This window comes from Xenopus laevis, chromosome 6S (assembly GCF_017654675.1).
Source record: "Xenopus laevis strain J_2021 chromosome 6S, Xenopus_laevis_v10.1, whole genome shotgun sequence".
In the NCBI taxonomy this organism is placed as follows: Eukaryota; Metazoa; Chordata; class Amphibia; order Anura; family Pipidae; genus Xenopus; species Xenopus laevis.
This window is the reverse complement of record NC_054382.1, coordinates 35,824,430-35,840,462: the sequence shown is the minus strand read 5'-3', so window position 1 is coordinate 35,840,462 and position 16,033 is coordinate 35,824,430. Positions and strand designations below refer to the sequence as shown.

The window sequence follows — 16,033 nt, the reverse complement described above, 5'->3', positions numbered from 1 at the left end:
CGTGCTGATCTTCGCCCTTCCCTTCTCTTTGTGCCGCTCATCTCCCCTCCCTTCCCTTTGTGCCGCTCTTTTCCCTTCCCTTCTCTTTGTGCTACTCTTCTCCCTTCCCTTTGTGCTGCTCGTCTTACCTCTCTTCCCTTCGTTCTTCTTCCTTTCCTTCCCTTTGTGCCACTGTTCTCCCTTCCCTTTGTGCTGCTCTTCTCCCCTTTCTTCCCTTTGTGGCGCTCTTCTCCCTTCCCTTCCGTTTGTGCCGCTCTTCTCCCTTCCCTTTATGTCGCTCGTCTCCCCTTTGTGCCACTCTTCTCCCTTCCCTTTGTGCTGCTCATCTCCCCTCTCTTCCGTTTGTGCCGGTCTTCTCCCTCCCCTTCTCTTTGTGCCGCTCGTCTCCCCTATCTTCCCTTCACGCCCGTCTTCTCCCTTCCCTTCTCTTTGTGCCGCTCATCTCTCCTCTCTTCCCTATGTGCCAGACTTCTCCCTTCCCTTTGAGCCGCTCGTCTCCCCTCTCTTCCCTTTGTGCTGCTCTTCTCCCTTCCCTTCCCTTTGTGCCACCCTTCTCCCTTTCCTTCCCTTTGTGCCGCTCGCCTCCCCTCTCTTCCTTTTGTGCCGCTCATCTCCCTTCCCTTCTCTTTGTCCTGCTTGTCTCCCCTCTCTTCCCTTTGTGCTGCTCGTCTCCCTTCTCTTCCTTTTGTGCCGCTCTTCTCCCTTCCCTTCTCTTTGTGCCACTTGTCTCCCCTCTCTTCCCTTCATGCCTCTATTCTCCCTTCCCTTCTATTTGTGCCGCTCTTTTCCCTTCCCTTTATGCCGCTTGTCTCCCCTCTCTTACCTTCGTGCCGCTCTTCTCCCTTCCCTTCTCTTTGTGCTGCTCGTCTCCCCTCTCTTCCCTTCATGTCACTCGTGCCCCTCCCTCTGTGCTGCTAATCTCTTCAAGTCAGTGACCCCGGGCCCCAGATTGCGGTCTACCAGGAACATTAACGCGATCTACTGGTAGACCGCGATTGACGTCCTGGGCACCCCTTCTTTAGGCAGTTCCCCCCCAACCCAAGGATTAGGTAGTGTTCCCCCAACCCAAGGATTTGACAGTGGGTTATGTCCCAGACAGTAGTTCTCACTGAATTATACATGGCCACAGATTGATGTCAATGCAGTGTATACTGTGTGTAAAGGACTCTGGAATATATCTGTACCTGTAACTAGATATTACTGGGCCCCACAGCAAATTATTTTTCAGGCCCCTAAAATGTTTAGAGGTTGACTTGTTTCTCCAATATTTATTGAAATTGTATATGAATTAGGGCCTCATGGGGCCTCTGTACTATATAAATAAAGAATAATATATTAAAAAGTACCTATCATAAGAAAATTGTTTACCCTACTGGAGGTGCAGGCTAATGGAGCCTGCACCACCTCTGGGGAAAATAATTTTACTATGATAAATGCCCTTTAAGTACTTGTACACATGGACATTTTGGCATTGGCATTTTTTTGTTTTTTGGGACATTTTTTAAGGTGTGCCACTCATTAGACCATTTTTTGTATTTGTAAAGCACCAATATATTCTACAGTTTGTTCGTTATTAGTGATAACTTTTTTTTGGAAATCATTACCTAACATGGACACAAAACAGAGTATTTTGGTGCTTTATATAGTGAATAAAGTACCCCCGGTTGTAAATTATAAGGATATTATAAGTTACCGAGGAGTTTCATGACCATATGAAAACACGAGGCTGAAGGCCATGGAACTCCGAGGTTACTTCTAATATCCTCATATTTTGCAACTGGGGGTACTTTATTTATTATAATACACAAATTCCAGAGAGTCATGTGACAGAAATGACATCAGAACTCACCGTTTATAACTGATGACATCAGAACTCACTGTTTATAAGGATATAATTTACAAGATATTCATAGCTTTTGTGTATTATAAATGCATAATCATTTGGTCCAATGAGTGGTACACTTTAAAGAAAAATACATAATCCAAGCAGAAACTTAAATATGCTGAATGCAATTGTACCATAAATATGTCCCATGATGCTGGATTCTATAGATTTGTAGCATGGTTAAATGGATAATCAGTTATGTAAGTTCTAAATAGGGATGTAGCGAACGTCGGAAAAAAAGTTCGCGAACATATTCGCGAACTTGCGCAAAAACGCGAGCGGTTCGCGAACGGTTCGCGAACCCCATAGACTTCAATGGGAAGGCGAACTTTAACATCTAAAAAAGACATTTCTGGCCAGAAAAATGATTTTAAAGTTGTTTAAAGGGTGCAACGACCTGGACAGTGGCATGCCAGAGGGGGATCAAGGGCAAAAATGTATCTGAAAAATCTGCCTGTGTGTGCTTGGAAGAGATAGTGTAGGGGGAGAGCTGTTAGTGATTTCAGGGACAGATGATAGTAAGTTTGCTGGCTAGTAATCTGCTTGATACTGCTCTGTATTGGAGGGACAGAAGTCTGCAGGGATTTGAGGGACATTTTATCTTAGGTAGCTTTGCTGGCTAGTAATCTACTGTTCTCTTTAAACAACTGCCATACGTTGACCTTGTAGGCATTGTTTGCCCAGTTTTTTTGGACGCAGCCACTGAAGCACAGTTGCCAGAAAAAATATGCCATATAAATGCTGAAAATAGTAATTTTTCGCCATACGTTGACCTTGTAGACATTGTTTGCCCAGTTTTTTTGGTTGCAGCCACTGAAGCACAGTTGCCAGAAAAAATATGCCATATAAATGCTGAAAATAGTCATTTTTTTGGTCGCAGCCACTGAAGCACAGTTGCCAGAAAAATTATGCCATATAAATGCTGAAAATATAAATTTTTTTGGTTGCAGCCACTGAAGCACAGTTGCCAGAAAAAATATGCCATATAAATGCTGGAAATAGTCATTTTTTGCCATACGTTGACCTTGTAGGCATTGTTTGCCCAGTTTTTTTGGTCGCAGCCACTGAAGCACAGTTGCCAGAAAAAATATGCCATATAAATGCTGAAAATAGTCATTTTTTGCCATATACGTTGAGTCAACGTATGGCAAAAAATGACTATTTTCAGCATTTATATGGCATATTTTTTCTGGCCTCTGTGCTTCAGTGGCTGCGGCCAAAAAAACTGGGCAAACAATGCCTACAAGGTCAACGTATACACTACTACAGCGGTGGATACGGATTACGTAAAATATATGAATGCTGCTTGAAAAAAAGTAACTCAAGTGGTTTTTCTAGAGACGATAATATTATCAATATTTAGACAAAATGTGAACAAGCTCACACAGCTAGATGGCGGGTTGAAGAAAACACTGTGCAAATAATGCCTACAAGGTCAACGTATACACTACTACAGCGGTGGATACGGATTACGTAAAATATATGAATGCTGCTTGAAAAAAAGTAACTCAAGTGGTTTTTCTAGAGACGATAATATTATCAATATTTAGACAAAATGTGAACAAGCTCACACAGCTAGATGGCGGGTTGAAGAAAACACTGTGCAAATAATGCCTACAAGGTCAACGTATACACTACTACAGCGGTGGATACGGATTACGTAAAATATATTATGGCTGCTTGAAAAAAGTCACTCCGGTGTTTTTTCTGGAGACGGTAATATTATGGATATTTAGACAGAATGTGAACAAGGTCACACAGCTAGATGGCAGTTGGTTGAATAACACACTGGGCAAAAAATGCCTACAGGGCAAATAATGCCTAAAAGGTCAACTTATACACTACTACAGCGGTAGTAAAATAAAAAAAAGTAAAATAAAAAAAAATGAATATTAAAAAAAAAAAATTAAAGTTGGTGCTGCTGAACTACTAGGAGCAGCAGATTAGCACACCAGTCCCACTCCCCAACACTGCTAGACTAATAGCACTGGGCTCTTATAGTAGTAGTAGTAGTAGTAGTAAAACAACAAAAAAATAAATAAAAGCAGTCCTTACAAGGACTACTGTTATTGCAGCAGTCAGCAGATGAGATCAGAAGCAGGACAGCTGCCCACAGCAGCTACATACAGAGCACTGCAGTAGAAGGTAGATTACTAGCCAGCAAAGCTACCTAAGCTTAAATGTCCCTCAAACCCCTGCAGACTTCTGTCCCTCCAATAACAGAGCAGTATCAAAACGATTACTAGCCAGCAAACTTTCAACTGTCCCTGAAATCACTAACAGGCAGCAGCTCTCTCCCTACACTATCTCTTCAGCACACACAGGCAGAGTGAAAAAACGCTGCAGGGCTTCGGTTTTTATAGGGAAGGGGAGTGGTCCAGGGGAGAGCTTCCTGATTGGCTGCCATGTACCTGCTGGTCTGGGGTGAGAGGGCAAAAAAAAAGCGCCAACAATGGCGAACCCAAAATGGCGAACGTCGCACGACGTTCGCGAACTTCCGGCGAGCGCGAACACCCGATGTTCGCGCGGCGAACAGTTCGCGACATCTCTAGTTCTAAATCAATGATTGTCAAACAGTGGGGCCCAGAGCATGTGTACTCTCCTTGATATCTAGCTAATTATGGCTGAAGTACAGCAGTGTGTTTTATGTGCTTGTACTAAGTTTAAGCTAACCTGAACAGATGCAATATCATTGCTGTAAATTATTTGGGCTATATGGTTTAGTAAACAGCAGAGGGCGCTGCTTGCCAATGCAAATTTTCGAATGTCTTTTTCTTTCTTTATAAGCGTTAAGGAACTGTATTTTTAGACTTTCTTGGGCATGTGCAATGCCCAAGTGACTCATAGCTTAATATCAATGTCACTTGCATTTAGGGAGGAAATTGTTTTTGTTTTTTTTACAGAAATTATTTATAATTTGGAAAAAAAACTAATTTCTTTAAGTGGCATCTGTGATTTTTGCACATCAATGGAATCCTATTTAGGGCAAGGTCACATTATTGACTATATATTACACTGCATACCTACCAAAAAAAATATTTTTGTGTTTCTAAATCTATAATTTACATGGAAACCGTAATTGAACAACAGGCTCCTATTAGAGTTTTTATAAACTAATGTAAAGCCATTCTGAAGGCCTGATTAAACATGGCCTCGTTTTAATAGTCTTAAATAGAGATCTTAAATAAAAGGGCTGACATGCCTGATCTTCAGCCCTCTGCAAGTTAAGTTAGAGCCTTTAAAACTTGTTGTTGTAGTAGTTCTAGACACCTACTGTAAATTGCACACAAAATACCAACCAAATTAAGCAAGTGAAAGGTAAAATAACTGGGGGGAAATTTGTTATGCACCCTCCAGTGATTATAGTCGCTTACCTGTTACCCCAGGCTTCTCTTTTGTGTGTGGGCTTCTTTTTTTTTTAAAATAGAAGCACCTGCTTGACGAGAATCAATGTAGGTGCCTGACAGCTTGCCACCCCACAGTAAAATTTTACCTTTCCTTGTCCTTTAAAAGATACGCATTCGCATAAATATATTTTATCCTTGAGTTTGTCCTCCTTTGAGGTCACATTATTGTTCATGCCCCCCCCTTAGCACAGAACAAAATTTCAATGATTTCTAAACATTAAAGTATCAGTCACCTAGCCGAACTTCCAAGAATAGGACAGCTATTTAATGTTCTCTTAACATCTCATCCTCACTAAACAGCAAACTGGGCTTTTAGGTCTATCTAGGAGAGCAAACAGGCATTCTCCCTATATATGACCCCAAAGGCATTTCAGACTTGCTCCAGGGCCTCAATTTGTAAACCACCAGTCTAGTGTATCTTATACATGGCTATTGTGTTGCCCTACAACTTATTGTCCAGTTCTCTTGCTGACCATCTTTTTTTTCTCCTTCCACTACTGAATTTGACACATGCACCTGTACTGCTGTGTAGGTATGCATAAGACCATTACACTTTGTAAAACGATTGCGTGATGGTACATTGTAGTTTAGGTTGCAGATACCATGGGACAACTTGCAATGGTGGCTGAGCAACTGGTGAAGTTTAATAAGATGTTGAGGCTTCCATATCTTTATGTTATAGGTCAGTCCAGAGGATGTCCCTGTCTTACTTTGGTTGCAGGGAGGACCAATTGGAACTTCAATGTTTGGCCTTTTTTGTGGAGCATGGACCTTACATTGTGAATGAGAATCTTACATGTAAGTGGAGTGTTTAAGTTATTACTATTATTTTGTTACAAACAAAAATATAGCTCACTTGTAATTAATGTTCACTCACTTACCCAATTTCAGGCTGTGTAGAGGTATATAAACCAGAATAAGGATATTAAAAACAAGAAAAAGCAGTAAAACTCCACACTACCTTACTAAAATTAATTGAGGTCTAATTATATAAGTGCTTAGTGCTATTATAATCATATGCTTAGTTCTCAATCAATTTAACACCAACATACAATTAATGGTATTTCAATCGATTGTGTTATATACAAGTAATTAAAATGATTAAAGTGCTTAAGTGCTATAAATTAGGTGCTGTGACTTTCAATAAAATGTATCTACACACAATTGATAAATAATCTAAAAGTTCATGGTTCTTATATGAATTAAATAAGGTGCTAGTGCTGTAGTTATAATTTTAAAGTGAGTTCATGGTATCAAACAAATAAAAATAAAGCGTCAGCAATTCATGAATAAAACTTAGAAATTAGAAAATAGTAAAGAAGTGGAGTTGTCCTGAAGAAACTGGCTGCGTTGTTCTAAGCAGTGGGACACCACACGTGGGAGAAAGGCAGAACACTGAGGACTGTGGTCTTGTAAAAGAGCTAACTTTGCTATAAAACCAACAAATCCTCAGTGCCTTAAGGTGGCCATAGATGCAAAGATCCGCTCGTTTGGCCACATCGCCAAACGACCGGATCTTTCCCCGATATGCCATTAACAAACATGGCTATATCGGGGGTAATTTGATTATGGCCGAACGATTCGATTACGATGTGCCGTGGGCTCCGACGGGATCGGTCGGGTCAAAATCAAACCTGACCGATCGACCAAACGACCGATCTCCGCCGGACGAAAGATGTCGGCACACGCCACACACGATCCGAAAATCGTACGAATCCTCGATTCGTACGATAGGATCTGTGTGTCTATGGCCACCTTTAGAGATAAAAGAGAATAAAAGGAATGAATGCTGCGCTAGTAGCGCTACAATTTCATTAAATTTCTCTGGATCCGAGATTCAATTAAAGTTTAAAAAGGTAAGATTTCAATAATAAGCTTTTTTTAAAAAAAAGGGTTTGAAGGCTCGCCGACGCCCGTTTCGCATACGCTTTATCAAGGCAAAACATTAGTAATATTTTATTAAAGGAAAATAAAGTTTTTGACTGTTTGGCTTGGCCCTAAATTGGCTGATTAAGCAGAGGAAGTTAAGGTGATCATCAATAAGGGAGAGATATTAGGCACCCCCAGTGATTATAATGACATACCTGTTGACAGAAATCTGCACTGGCCTTTGAGTACTTCTTAACGATCACATTCACTGAAGAAGTGCATGGAGGAGGAAGATAATCGTTCCGTGGTGCTTGCTCAGAAGTTCCCAGGATGGCACAGCCTCCTGCTAAAAGGAGCAACAGCTGTCTTTCCTTCTCATTTAATGCAGTAATAAAAAAATTCCTTTTTTTGGAGTAATCCTTTTCTTTTCATGGCGCACTACCTAATGTCCTTTCTTATTGGGTACTTTACTTTTCTTAATGAATGACAATTTTAAAATTTCCCTGCAGAATGGTAAAACAAAACCTTTCCTGTATGTACTACCAGTGCCTTTTTTTTAATGTTAAAAAAGAAAATCATGAGGAAATTATATAATTTAATTATAGTTTAATTCAGACAAGGGAATAATTCACACATGACTCAATTCAAAGTTATGCACATGGAAATTCTGCACCTTTTACAAGAGCCACACTGTCCATTCCACAAACTTAAATACAGACGTTATAGAAAGGTGACTAATGGATAATGTTTTCTATGCTCACAATACATCATTAGCATTTGACATCTGAGTTTCATCTGTTTGCTGCAAATTCTAGTCTCTCTACACTCCTTTTATTCATAAGGAGGTTCAGTCAAGATTTGTCAGTTGAATAGGATGCTCTTGTGAAAACATCCATGGTGGTCTCCATTGCAGGGGGTTGTTGGGTAGCTGTCTCCTGGATCATCAGGACTTTAGACAGGGGTCTGTCTGGATTTAACTAAATTGACAGTGCCTTAAGAGCTGAAGTCCGGAAACTAGTGGTGATTAAGTTTCTTATTAAGCACTTTTTCTGCATACTTCATCTATAGTGTTTGGAGGATGAACAACCCCTTTAAAGGACATGTTAAGTCTAAAATAGAATGAGGCTAGAAATGCTGTATTTTGTATACTAAATATAAACATGAACTTACTGCACCACAAGCCTAATCAAACAAATGATTTATGCTTTCAAAGTTGGCTACAGGGGGTCACCATCTTGTAACTTTGTTAAACATCTTTGCAAGACTAAGACTATGCACATGCTTAGGGTTTGTCATAAACAAAGCTGCTTGAGTTCTGCATGGTTGGTTCATAATTATGATTATTTCCCTGCTCAGCAGTTAGGGACCATCTGCAGTGGCGTAACTAGACCTTTAAGGGCCCTGGTACGTAATATTTAAAACTGGGCCCCCCCCACGCATTGTGCTGGAATACAGCATTACCGTGTTGGGAGAGCAAGTAGTAGGGCGAGGATTATCGTTGCAGGCGCTCGGTCAGCTCCAGTCTATGGAGGCCTGCTCTGTAAAGATGGACTTTGTGGCATTGCTCAGAGGACCATCTCAGAGGCACCATCTCTCCCTACTATACCTGCTATCCCACAGTCACACTCCCTTCCCAGAGACTATTATCCACTGTTACTATAGACACCATCTCTCCCTACTATACCTGCTATCCCACAGTCACACTCCCTTCCCAGAGACTATTATCCACTGTTACTATAGACACCATCTCTCCCTACTATACCTGCTATCCCACAGTCACACTCCCTTCCCAGAGACTATTATCCACTGTTACTATAGGCACCATCTCTCCCTACTATACCTGCTATCCCACAGTCACACTCCCTTCCCACAGACTATTATCCCACTGTTACTATAGACACCATCTCTCCCTACTATACCTGCTATCCCACAGTCACACTCCCTTCCCAGAGACTATTATCCCACTGTCACTATAGGCACCATTTCTCCTTACTATACCTGCTATCCCACAGTCACACTCCCTTCCCAGAGACTATTATTCCACTGTTACTATAGGCACCATTTCTCCTTACTATACCTGCTATCCCACAGTCACACTCCCTTCCCAGAGACTATTATTCCACTGTTACTATAAGCATCATCTTTCCCTACTATTTCACAGTCACACTCTATTCCCAGGATTTTGTAACCCAAGCCATTAACTAATCTGGTACATGGCAAATTACAGTTGATACATGTAGCTGGTTAAAAATGTGTTTGTATCCAATGGTAAAAACCTACTGCATAGCCATTTAGCAAACCTATCCAAATGGAATTATCAAGCTGCAAATCGCAGCAGTGTGAGGGATGCTGGGAGATGTAGTTCATTTGATTGCTTATATGTGAGCCAGCGAGTAGCTAATCCATGGCGTGTCATTGGAGTCTCATGGGGGGATATGGAGATGGACAGAGATAGTACAGGAGCAATATGTCCCTTTACAAGGAAGCTGCAATAACCCCGGGCCAGTCTTACCTCCCCTATAGTCACCTAACGCTTCTCTTTCCCTTCACGGTTCTGCTGCTTGTGTTGTTCCTTCACGCTCAGTACTAGAGCCCGCCCCGCACTCCCTTCCGCCCTGCCCGGGCCTGGCCCTCTCCGGCTCCTCCCTCAGGCTCTGCCTCCGCTGTAGGTGCAAGATGCAGTTTTTCAGCTTCTCGTTCTCTGCCCGTAGCTGTTCCAGCGCGGGTTTAAGGTTGTGCTCCACTGTACCCTGCAGGCCCAGCTTCAAGAAGCTTCCGATCTCCTTTCCCTCACCACTTCAACGGTTAGGGGGGTGGTGGTGCAAAGTGGATTGGATGAGGGATGGAGGGAGCCCGCAAGCCCGCCCACCCAGTCAAAAAAAACATTGTAAAAAAAAAAAACTAAAAAAAAGTCAGTGGAGGCGGAAAATTCTGGGCGGGCCCCGAGGGGAGCGGGCCGTGGTGCAACTGCACCGCCTGCTCCCCCGGTAGTTACGCCACTGACCATCTGACAATTCCTATCCAGAGCAGTAAATTAAGGGGGAATTTCACTGCATACAGTCAGGTTTCTTATAAAAACGGTACACATTTTTTAATATTGGAGATAGGTTTCTTTTTCATTAAAGAAAGTAAAAATAGGATTTTATTTGTTTGCCTTTACATGCCCTTTAAGGGGCAGTATGCCTACTTGTTCAACATAAGTTCAATAAATAGGGCTGCTACATAAGCTAAATAGGGAAACTAAAGCTACTCCATGTTTGATCCTTGTGAGGTAGATAATTAAATTAACAGTACACAATCCAGCTTCCTAAATCCTTAGTTAAATTACCAGGGCGCAGCAACAACAATCTACCTTGCCAAGACCAAACATAGAGTATCTTAAATGTCCCTGTTTGTCCTGTTAAACTTGCTCATTGATATCCCAACCATTTTTTTTTCTGTTTAACCAGATTTCAGTATGGCAGGCCTGTTTGTAGGTCCTGGGCCATTAAGATGCCTTCAGATGCCTTAGGCCAGTGGCCAGTGTTTGTTTGTTTCTTAATATGCAACTGTTTGGTCACAGCTACTGCTCTGTTGATTGGGGAACTTCCACCCCAGTGCATTCACTTTCCATGAAAGGAACAGTTTAGTGTAAAAATAAAATGTGGGGAAACAGGGAGTTTGCAATTGATCCTTAGCATGCAGGTCAGATTCAAAAGCAAATAGTCATGACCCATGTGCCCCCCTCAAGTCACTGATTGTTTCAGTGGAAACCAAGAGAGCTGAAAAGCAGGAAGTAGTGTTCTGTCTGTTATGTTATTCATCCAGTCACTCCAGCTTTTATAAATTACATTTCTGCCTAACTATATTGAAAACATTTTTTATTTTTGCACAACCTATTTACCCAGTTTTTATTTCTACACTGTTCCTTTAACAGTAGTATTTATGGGCAATTACTATAACCTCTAAAGGGCCTAAATAAATTTCACCCAAACCACAAGAATGATACAGGCATGGAATATCTTCTCCAGAAACCTAATATCCAGAAAGCTCTGAATCATGGGAAGACCATCTTCCATAGACTTCCTTTTAGGCCAATCATTCTTATTTTTTTCATTATTCCTTTCTGTAATAACAAAAAAGTACCTTGTACTTGACTTAATTAAGGTGCATAATTCTGTATGCCAAGCAAAACTGTCATATTGGATTTAATGTTTAAATCATTTTTAGGAAACTGAAGGTATGATGATCCAAATTATGGAAAATACCAGGTCCCAAGTATTGAGAATACATGTATTCATTCCATTTACAGTTGGAAACATTGCCTGCTGTCTTGGGATTCCTTTACTAGTAAATATATAAAAATATGTAATGTCTTTGTATTTGCCAAACAATCTGAATATCCTGTCTTAAGTAGTATAATATTTTCTAGGCCTTGAAATGGGTTTAATACGACCAAGAGATTAGATAGAATCAAAACCACCATCAGAGAGGAACTTGTATTTATCATGTACATATTAAATCAAATTCTTACTCCTGCATTAAGAGAAACAGACTGCTAAATGTAATACTGAAGATTAACTTATAAGTGTTTTTGTCTGTAAAGAATGTGTAATCATATAATTTGTGCATAGGCATACAGCAAGTGTGTTTTTTCATGCCGTATTTCTTATCACCTCAAAGTAAATAACTGCAGTTAAAAGAACATTAAATGGGCTTTCCACATTGTTGCCTTGTGGATATTGTGGATTTTCCAAAGAATTACTTCATCTGCATTTAATATGCGCATGTGTTTTCCAGTTTTTGAGTCATTGGCTTTTAGAATTCAACTATAAACCCAAATCATAGCTGGTCAGCCGGGACCTGTAAGTCTGTTGCCTTTACGTCACATAATGAAAGCTGAAACTCAATCCAGAGTATGTCATGTTACTTTGGCTACTTGTTAACACATTTATGTCATTTGGTTATTGTTTTTTTATGTTGGGATTAGCTTCAGCTTCACAGATAATGACAGGGTTTTTTGCAAAGGATCAGAATGATGTTGCACAAGATTTATACAGGTTTAAATAGTTTTTTTGTAAAGCATTCTAACTTCAGATTTTAGCACAGCAATTTACTGTTCATATTATTTTTCAATGTATGAGAGGAGTATACAATTATATCACTATGGCAGGGGGCTTGTAGATTCTACAGATTTGTTTCTGGTAGTGCTTGCAGTGTTAGTCTTGCCTGTTTGAAAGATTGTTCTCATTTTGTTCTAGATCTCTATTATTTATTAACATGATCTGTATATTTTTAAAATACGATAGCATAAAATTGAGTAATAGCTCTAGGTAGTCTAGAGCTAGGTAGTAGATAGTAGAGCTGCATTGTCAGATATACAGGTAGAAACAATAGAATTCTACCTGTATCTACCGATTCAGCACTTTCCAATGTCTGTTTTTCGGGTGCCTTCAACGGCACCCAATCAAAATTTTCCCCCTGAGCCGATCAACGAGCAGACTGATATCCAAGCCTTCTGCCAATATCAGTCAGCTTGTCTTCCACCATACTTGAACTAAATATCGTACGAAAATGCACTTTGTACGATAATATTGGTGCGTGTATGGCCGTCTAAGTCCCTGGCCTGTTGAGCTTTCAATAAAAGAGCAGAGTTAACAACTTACAGGGGGATATGTGGTGTGTGCCCGCAAGTGATGTCAATGTAAGTGACAAGATGCACATAGACACAACCTCTCCTGAAGCCAAAGATTCTGTTGATATCAATAAAATGATCTGTGCATGTGCACTTCGGATTCTTGCTTGCAAAATCGTCAGAAATACAGAATTAGAAATTGCTCCAGTTTGTTACTAAAATAGTACTTATAGGAAATAATAGGTTAAACTGGCCACATTCTGGGTCTTTGCACAATAAACCAACCAATTAGCCTAAATATAAAAAAAAGTTCCAAAGTAGGCACACTTATGGATTAACTGGTATGACTGATTCCATGGATCACTTGATCCATGGGCCTGATTTAAAGATTGATTAGTAATCCCATGCACATACCCATCAACATCATCAGTCAACCGTATTGGACAATGCACAAAATGTTAAGGGGTTCCAGAGTTAACTTTAGTCAGAATTCATGTGGGATCAGTTCAGGATTTTGCATAGTCTATACGAAGAGAGAGAGTCTAAAATTGTCTTGTCTACCTTATACATGCTCTTGGAACTATTCTACAAAATAAAATCACATGGTTGCAATGCTTTGTACAGATTTAGGACCTGTTATCCTGAATGCTTGGGACCTGGGATCTTCTGGATAACAGATGTTTTTGTAATTTGGATCTTCATACCTTAAGTCGACCAGAAAATCATGAGAGCATTAAATACAACCAACAGGCTGGTTCTGCTTCCAATAAGGATTAAATATATCTTAGTTTGGATCAAGTTGAAGGTACTATATTATTATTACAGAGAAAAAGGAAATAATTTTTAAAAATTTGGATTATTTAATTATGATGTAGTTCATGGGAGATGGCCTTTTCCGTAATTCGGAGCTTTCTGGATAACAGGTGTTCTGATAACAGATCCCATACCTGTACTGCTCCTTGCACAAAGGACTATATACAGGTATGGGATCTGTTATCCTGAAAGCTAAGAATAACAGAAGGGCCATCTTCCCTAGACTTGATTTTAAATTAGACCTGTCACCCAAAAAGCTGTATAATAAAAGTCCATGAAATCCAATTTCTATTTTTTATTAAAGCGTTCATAGCTGTTGTAAGCTCAATTAAAAATCACAGCTGTCAATCAAATATTGTCTGCCCCTCCTCTATGCCTTAGAGCAGTGCCAGCATAAGCCAAAACATACATCATATTTTTACCCCCAATATTTACCTATGCCAGCGGCAACCAAAAGAATCCATCATATTGCCCCAATTTGCATCTGTTCTGGCAGTAGCCAAAAATCCATCATATTGCCTTCAAACATCTGTGTACCTGTGCCAGCAGCCACCATATTGCCCCATGTACCTGAGCCAGCAGCAGCCAATTCCTTATATTGCTCACAATCTGTACCTGTGCCAGCATCAGCCAAAAAATACACACTATTGCCTCCATATATGTACTTGTGCCAGCAGCAGCCAAATATCCATCATATCATCTGTTTACCTGTGCAAGTAGCAGCCAAGATATTGCCCACAAATATGTACCTGTGCCAGCAGCTGCCAAAAGGGAGCTGGGAGTGATTCTGTCTGGAACAGGGGGTTAATGGAGCAGCACTATTAACTGTTTCATTTTGAATTTTTTTTTTCCCCATGACAGTATCCCTTTAATGTAAGTTTAAGTTGGCATATTTAAGTCATCATAGTATGAATAATGTTTTGGCCAAACCTAAGCATTACATTTTATTAAATAAGCACTACCATAACTCAACATTATTCCAGCATCAATTGGCCCCAGTGCAGTAACCCAGAGCAACAAATCACTTTTGTTTGTTATTCCATTTTTAGTAGACCGATCAAAGCTTTTTGCTGACTGCTTGCTATAGAAAACTGCACTGGGCGGTTGAGCCCAGTACTATTAAATGCTACATTTTATTCTGGAATTGCAATAAATGTACACAGATTTCTAGAAAATGACCTTTGTTATGCTTCCAGGTGCCATGATGACCTGCTGCATAAATACATGGAAAGTATGGTTGAAAGTGGAGTTGGGGGGGGAGGAAACATCTTTCACTTTATAAAATAAAATAATGTTTTTTTTCTTCATTATGCCAAATAATTTATGCATCTAGTGTAATTATTTATGCACCCAGGGGCAGATTTACCAAAGGTTGAAGGGACTAACGTTAGCAAAAATTCACCAGAGTGACGTCATTTCACAGATTTACTAACGGACGCAGTCATAACTTCGCTAGAGAAGGAGATAGAGATTCTAGCGGTAATTCGTTCCCTTACGCCTGGCGAAGTTGCGATCTGGCGAATGGACGTAACTATGTAAATTCACTAAGATGCGGATTTTACTGAACGTTACCTCTTGCGCCAGACTTGCCTTCGCCACCTCGGAACAGGCGAAGTGCAATAGGATAGATAGGAGTTCCTCAAAAAATAGTTGAAAGTCCCAAAAAACGCTGGCTACTTTTCATTTTTCAAGGTGATAGGCTGCAACAAAATCTCCCCAAATCACCTCGTGTGAACTAACCCTTAAGCAAAAGCCCAGTTAAGCATTTAGCAGACTCACTGAAAGAACTAACTGATGTTTTTTTTCTGCTGTAAAGTTCTGTATGTCTACCTACCATCTGTCAGTTACCTGGTTTCTTTTTTGGCTGGCTGTCTGTTTAACAATAAAATCTTGGCAAAAATCACTATTTATTATATTATACAGTATATGTATCAGGTTTTTAGCCTTTGGTTCTCCAAGTGAAGTCTGGGCTTGTGACCAAACTTCTGCTTAAACATTATGATCTATTTATTATCGTGTCTATACTGTCTTGGGTCTCGTTAGCCTTTTATTTTTAATGATTGTTTCTCTCTGGAAACAGAGCTCCCCTTTTCTTTGTCCAGAAATGTTTTACTTTACATCTCCATACTGCTGACCATTCTAAGTAGCTAGAGATGCTGCCAAATCAGAGATGTGCTTTTACTTTTTCATTGAACTTTTCATGAAGTGATATGTTGCATGCCAAATTGAGTTATGTTATGAATTTATAATTCTAAATTATCCTTCTGGAACTTGTCCCCATCTAACCTCGATTTTGTACACAGCGGTGTGTCGGTACAGATAAGAGCAGCAGTTGAATGAAAATCTTGATGTACATTGTAAGTTCTTTAAGGTAAAGTAATGGCAAAAGTGTGTTCTATTATATGAAGAGAACCACAAACCCACAGCACAGGTGGGTGCTATAGT

General features: G+C 40.1%; 1 protein-coding gene across 1 annotated transcript in view; it reads left to right on the top strand.

Moving 5' to 3' along the window:
* Positions 1 to 16,033, top strand: part of LOC108719684 (probable serine carboxypeptidase CPVL) — a 28,745-nt gene that overhangs the window by 470 nt on the left and 12,242 nt on the right. The window contains exon 2 of the mRNA XM_041567510.1: positions 5,975 to 6,090. Coding sequence (XP_041423444.1) covers positions 6,076 to 6,090 — 15 coding nt within the window. The 5' untranslated portion in view covers positions 5,975 to 6,075. The remainder of the gene's footprint in view (positions 1 to 5,974; positions 6,091 to 16,033) is intronic.